Source organism: Lonchura striata, chromosome 12, assembly GCF_050655825.1.
Source record: "Lonchura striata isolate lonStrDom1 chromosome 12, ASM5065582v1, whole genome shotgun sequence".
Taxonomy (NCBI): domain Eukaryota; kingdom Metazoa; phylum Chordata; class Aves; order Passeriformes; family Estrildidae; genus Lonchura; species Lonchura striata.
Window position 1 is genome coordinate 23,922,642 of NC_140714.1, and position 7,093 is coordinate 23,929,734.

Here is a 7,093-nt window from a genome sequence, read left to right on the forward strand (position 1 = left end):
CAAAGAATGTCTTGAAATAGTTTCAGTGGCATGAAATCATAGTAATCCACTATAATAAAATACTTGAAGAATAACTGTTCTTAAGAATATTTCCACAAACACCCTCATCTTAAGTGCTATAATTACAAAGATGGGATTACTGTAATTCTACTTAAAAGTTTAGAGCTCTTCCTAAACTGACAAGTACTACTTGTCTTCTCTGACCCTCCTTTGGACAAAGGGACAGCTCTGAAAGTGACAGTTTGCCTTTCAGTGTGATTGCTTTTAAATCACATAATAGGTCAGGCCAGCATTGCCTTTCCATTTTTATCCAGCTGTCTCAAATGCTCTTATCCCATGTTTCAGAACTAATGATTCATTTTCATTTATTCTGCATTCACATGGCAGTACTAGAGTCCTTCCAGGTCCTGTGGGGTGCAAGCATCCACATGCTTCCAGATGCTTTACATCTTTTTTTGTGTAAGCTCATTTTAAGGTTGAAGTACTACTGAACATAAATCATTTCATGCCTGCAGTAGTGTGCAGTGGCTTCCCAGGGCAGTTCCCCCACACGGCTCTTGGCCTGTGATGTTTGACTACACTGTGTTAGCACACAGGACTTGAGCAGGTGCTCAGAATTCCTTGAAACCAAAACATCATTATTAGGGATCCCAGGTGAACCTGGCTGTTAGCACTTCAGCATCATGAGTGTGTTTGCAACCACTTAAGTGCTTCAACAGCAAGGGATATTGGTTCAATGGTTCACTTCTGCTGTATGGAACAGGGTGATGATGGTTCAAGCAAGTAACAAGATTTATTTTGTGTGGTAGCTGTATGTCTATGTATGTATAAGCTGTATGTCTATGTATGTGCCTATCAGAAGGAGCTCTAGGTTTTTTGTTGCTGTCTGGTATAAACTTTCTCTCACATATTGTGTACATGCAGACACAAGCTCCAGTGATTTATGCCTTGAGAACTTGGAGCCCCAACAGACAAAACCCATTCTCAAAACATGCTCCATAATTCATCAGCACTCACTCCATCAGCATCAAAGGAATGTAGCAAGGGTCTCAGCTGCCGGAGAGCAGAGACAGGAAACGGTTGGGTTTTCACATGGTGTTTCAGTGGGCATGATAGTATTTGGTCAAAGTTGGACCTGATGACCTTGGAGATCTTTTCCAACCTTAATGATTCTATGATGCCAGGCAGATGCCCCAGACTTCTTACTATCTTAAACCAAACCTATTATCAGCCCAATGTAGCTAACTTGTATGCTATCACGAAGCCTGCAATCAAAGCTTACACTACATTAATGCTTGTGTGAGCCTCCCTCACTCCCTTTAGCAGTTCAACCGAAAAACAGCTGCAAGAAACAAAGGAAAATGTTTACACAGCAGATGATCTCTGTAGAAAGGACTGCAGCTACACTACTCTGACATCTCCCTCTGTTTAATAGATAGAGTACCCTTGCTTTCTAAAAACAGAATCAGGGCAAAGGCAGGGAGTACAATGGAATACAAGCTGGGGAAGGACACCAGTACAGAAAAAATCCAGCACTGGTAACGAGATTTGTAGCATTTTAACTAGGAAATTTAACTTAATCCTGTCAGGGCTTTAAGCTTCAGGTATTCAAGACTGAAATAATTTTTAAATGCTTAACGTCTGCAACAAAGTTAGGCTTCAAAACATCAAGAACTTGAAAGATTTCTCGTGATGTTTGTGCATCCATTACTTCCCATGTGTCTCCACAGAGATTAGATGCTAATAACTGGAAGTTAATAAGCTCCTTGTGGTTACAGACCTTCCCCTTAGCACTTTCACTGACACTGCAGAATCTGACTTCCCTTTTAAATATGATCCAAATAGCTTAGCATAACTGCAGCAATATGCAACCTTTTATTCTGGATTTTGAAATATGCATATTATTAAACATTTTTTTCTCTTTTCTCTTTGAAGTAAAATATGACCTTAACAACCCTGCAAAGCATGGAAAGCTGAATTTCCTCAACAACCTTGCAACTGGACTGGTATTCATTATAGTAGTCGTTAATATTTTTATCACTGCCTTTGGAGTGCAGAAACCAGTTGCTGAGCCAGCATCAAGACAGTAAGGACCAGGTGAGTGTGATCTCCTGCAACATGAGTATGGCATTCAGGAATGCAGGGCACACTGGGGCATTTTAGAAACAGCCACAGGCTGATCTGTACTGTTCAAGTTCTTGCAGATACCTGAGCTCACTTCCCATTAGTGCAAAAGCAGAAGCTGCTGGGAACTGGTAAGTTATTACAATGTGTTTGCGAATATGGAGTTCAAAAGTTGATGTCAGCACATGTGTCACCCGTAGGAAGTGTAAGAATTGTCCTGGCCTAGCTACTCCTTTTCCTTGCTGCTGACTGAGACAATAAGGGAAATAATGTTGTTCTGCTTTCTCCAAATGCCTCTGCTTTTTTTAAGGAAGGTTTGCATCCAGCCTGTTACTTAACACTGAAGACAGTCTTGTTTCCAAGTAGCTAGGGCTGTTAAATCTGACATGTAACACTGCACATGCTGGAGCCTCTGAATTCCTATGCTGGCTCCAGATCGTGTGGCTCCTCTGTCCTCCACAGGGTAGGGCTTTGCTCTGTGGGAGTCTCAGCACTTCAGATGTGGCCATTTAGGACAGTGTTGTTGCTCTTACTTGCACTTGCAGCTTTGTTCTTTATTTATACAGAAGGATAAATATTGGAATTGTGGGGATCAAACTGGGTATCTTCCTAGCATCATAGCTATGATGAGCAGTTTGGGAGGAGATAAACCTAAATTATAGGCTTGTAATGCAAGAAGCACCATGATCAGCATCTGCCTTTAAAATAGTACTGCTAAGTCTGTGCATGCCAACATTGCTCTGGCACTTGGTCTCCGAGATCTCAGCCCAGGGTCAGAGACCTGCTGAAGAAGGAATGACTGGGCTGACAGGCCATGGTTGCACTCTGTACTACACAGACAGCCCGTGCAAGTAACATTACTGCTTTGTGCAAACTTCTACAGGAAACCCTTTCTCCATGAAAAAGAAGATAAAAGGCCTTTAAACCATTAATCTGCAACAAGAATGGGAATCAACCCAAAATTTATCATAAGTCAAAACAGCATGGGAGCAAATCAGTGTAAAAGAATACCAGGAAAATGAAAAACTGCAGTAATTTATATGAGGGTGTGGCTGTAATTTTCTGCTTTAACAAAAATCTGTGAAATTCTGGCAGTGAAACAAGATACTTTTAATGCATTTTCTGGTCACAGTCACTACAAACAGACTTATACATATTTAATTTTAACAGCAAAGAGCACATAGATTATCTGAGCTATTATCCAAAATGCAGGTAGAATGTTGACTTCAGCAGTATATGTTAAAGCAGTACTGAAGCACTAACCCCAAAATTACACTGGCAAAATCTAGAGAGCTGCATGAAGGATTATTGGAATTTTAGCAGCCTTCATGGGACGAAACACACAATATCGGGGACAGAGGTAGAGACAAGGGTGTGAAATAGGCATGAGGAAGCTCAGAACAGAACCAGCAGCTGTGGGCTCCTGCCTCCATGATTTCACACATGTAGTTTCTTAATTAAACTACCAAATGTGGTGTCCAGAACCTATTTTTGCTGCAGACTTGTTAAATGTGAAAGTTCTGTGTTGCTTTGGAACATTAAAGCTGTTGTTTGCTCATTTGTACCCATTGCCCTTGCTAAAAACATCTGATCATCTGCATGTAACCTGAAAATTAAGTGGTTTTCAGTCTGTTGCCACAGTCTCCTCAAACCCCTGAGAGAAGTGGGTGGCCACTATGTCCTGGCTTCACCTTTACTATTAGGCACCCTTTTCCACAGAAAATTTAATTCCCCCTTTAAAGCAAATGTGTCATTCACAATAATTCCTGTATCACTAAAATATCAATGTCTTTGTGTTTCAGAGACCTGGAGTATTCATTTTAGATGCCATTTGCAGTTGAGCCAATTACACTGGACACGGTGGGGAAAGAAAAATTATTTTAAGATGCTGGACACACCAAGCAGCTTTCTCAAGCTTCCAACACACTTGTATACCTGAAATTTTCCCATGTGTTATTTAAACTAAGAAAAGGTTAGCTTTTCCCCAAGGATGCTGTTTTTCTGGAATATTGGCATTTCAATTTCTGAAGAAACTTTTTTTTTTTATCAGAGAAGTAGCATAAATTCATGAAACAAGGAAATATCATCTAGTAGCATTTCACAGGACTTCTTTTTGCATGCCTTTGGTATTTGTGGCAATTTGTCATTTCCATGATGGTAAGAAATGTCAGGCCTTTGATTCTGGCATGGTCACATTGTCCTTTATTTCACAGCTTGGCACCAAACCCATGTACTCTGTAGCCCAGCAGGGCTCTTCGGTTGCAGTGTATAAAGGTAGCTGTGCTTTTGCACAGCTTTTTGTTTGCTTTTTTTTCCACTCGAGCTAAAGGAAAGATGAGACAAACAGAAATAAGCAGCATTCTTTTGTCTAGCTTTGTTCACAGGTAATCATTTGTATTGTTTCTTCTGTACACACTTAAAATTTTCTGTCCTTCATGCACAGACACAAATAACCTAACTTAATGGTTTCTTACCATGAACTGCTATTCTGTGTCTTCTGTGCATTATGTTTATTTGTTTGAGTCATAGAATAGTTCGGATTCAAGGGACCTTTAAAGGTCATCTTATTCTACCCCCTGCCCTGGGCAGGGACACCTTCCACTGTCCCAGGCTGCTCCCAGCCCCATCCAACCTGGCCTTGGGCACTGCCAGGGATCCAGGGGCAGCCACAGCTGCTCTGGGCACCCTGTGCCAGGACCTCACCACCTTTATTGTAAAAGGTTCTTTCTTATATCAGATTTCTGGAAACTGTATTAGAAGTGCCAGCTTTTCTAGGCTCAACTGGTAAACTAGAGGATCCAGGGTAAACTTTATCCGTTAAATTAGTACCAAGTGCCTGTCAGCAGCAATTCAAACGGCAAAATGAACTGAGTTTTTCTCTCTAGTTTCCTCTCTCTCTTCCCATCATTGATTGCTGCAGTTTTGTTTCTTTTATGAGTTTATGGCTAAAACAAAATAAATGTTTAAGTTTTTATTTTTAAATATATATATAGAGTTAAAAATATTTTCTAGTTTCTTACCTGCTGGCTCAGGGGCTTACACTTTTGTAAATACACTATTGCTAATAATGATGTAAGTTACAAGAATTTCTTCAGCAAAAACATTTTAGTCATTTTATTTCCAAAGTACCATACCTGCAGTCAGAAGAATCTGGATTTTCTAGGTTGCACTTATATGTAGATGCAAGATGCAGATTTGTATGAATCAATTTTCTTGGCATCAATTTTCAAAAGCTCCTTTGTACATAAGCATAGAAGATTGACTTCATGTGTCTCATCTCATTTACAGGTTTTATTACTGACCTTTCTCTTTGGTTATGTCTCAAAGCCTATTGGTGTACCAGACTTTAATGTATATGTTCTGTAAGAAACAAATCAAACTCGTGTGATTAGTAATGGAATAGACATTCTTTTTTATTTTCTAATTGTCTTTTGTTACTTCATTTCTATTGTAACATGTACTTAACCACTATCCAGCAGGCAGTGGTTTAATTTTGAAGGCTGTACTAATGTAAACATAACTCAGAACAAGTTCTGAATGAGGCACGTAGGACAACTTTCTTCCTGTATTTATTTTTCAAAAACCACCAACTGTAGGACTCTTCATGCCCACTCGTGGCTGTCACACTTCTGATGCTGCTTCCCATGTCTTTTATTGTGATTAAGTAAGATTTGCAAAACATTTTCAGACATAAAATCTGTATTTTAAGTCTTTGAAGCCTTCAGAGTTGATGTATTTTTTAGCAGACAGAAGCATCTGCAAGTTGGTTTCAAGTATAAATAATTTAATCACAGGATTATTATTCTTTTAAGTCAGGTGCTGCTTTAAAATTTGGGCAAGTATCTCAGAGGGGCAGCAAACAAATACATGTGTTTGACTCATTCTTGGACTCGTTCCTTGGGTTGCTGGGCTTTTTCAGAGTTCTTGGTTGGAGGCAAATATCTCTTTTAAAAAGAGGTCATCAGTAATGAAGTGAGATTAATTTTCCAGGCTGTGTGGGGAGCAGTTCATGCCAGGTTAGCCGTTTGCACCAGTTTAATAAGCTCTGGGCAGGGTAAGCACTGCTCATGGTCCTTCTCATTAGTCCCTTCAGCATCCAGAATAGTTGGCTGGGATTTTCAGCGTAGCTGTACTTACTGAAGCAGGTGACAACAACCATATTTACTGGAACTCACTCTAAGTATGTCTTCTAAACCAGGTAACTGCTGGAGCTAGTTCTGATGCTGAATCTTATATAAAATGGGTCAAAGCAGAAAACACTATCCTGGTTTCTGTATCCCCTCAACTGTCGTTCAGGTGTTTGAATTAACAACTTCTTTACCCTCAGTGAGTTTGCAGATGGCACTAAAGTTTCTGGGAGTATTGATGTGCTGTCAGTCAGGAAGGCTCCATAGTTTTGTTTGGAGAGGCTGGATCCGAGCCCAGTGATCTGAGGTTAAACAAGGCCAAGTGCCAGGTCCTATCCTTGGGTCACAACAGCCCCTGAAGCTCCAGGCTGAGCCAGAGGAGCTGGAAAGGGCTGGCAGGAAAGGTCCTGGTGGTGCTGGTGGCAGTGGCTGAACAGGAGCCCAGGTGGGCAAGAAGGACCAGGGCACCTTGGCCTGTTCCAGCCCTGGTGCGGCAGCAGGGCCAGGGCAGTGCCTATCCCCCATGCTGGACATTCTGGGGTCAGTTTTGAGCCCCTCGCAGCAAGAAAGAGCTTGAGAGGCTGGAGCGTGTCCAGAGAAGGGAATAGAGCTGGGGAAGGGGCTCATCCTGGAGAAGAGGAGGCTCAGGGGGGACCTCTTGGCTCCGCACAACTCCCTGACAAGAGGGGGTAGCTGAGGGGTTCTGGCTCTGCTCCCAGGAGACAAGGACAGAAGAAGACAGCATGGCCTCAAACTGTGCTAGGGGAGGGTCAGGTTGGGCATTGGGAGGAATTGGACAGCACTAGTTCCTGGAGCAGATGGTGTTTCTGATAAGCCCAAGA

At 41.5% G+C, this 7,093-nt stretch overlaps 1 protein-coding gene across 9 annotated transcripts in view; it reads left to right on the forward strand.

Moving 5' to 3' along the window:
* The window catches only part of NINJ1 (ninjurin 1), a 32,958-nt gene that overhangs the window by 9,443 nt on the left and 16,422 nt on the right, over positions 1-7,093 (forward strand). For 2 of the 9 annotated variants that reach the window (XM_021539544.4, XM_085590932.1), the window contains exons 3-4: positions 1,936-2,097; positions 3,927-6,011. In XM_021539544.4, the coding sequence (XP_021395219.1) occupies positions 1,936-2,090 (155 nt within the window). In that variant the 3' untranslated portion in view covers positions 2,091-2,097; positions 3,927-6,011. Of the gene's footprint in view, positions 1-1,935; positions 6,012-7,093 lie in introns of those variants that run through there. The other 7 variants (XM_085590933.1, XM_085590934.1, XR_002466269.4 and 4 more) reach the window with 6 other exon arrangements.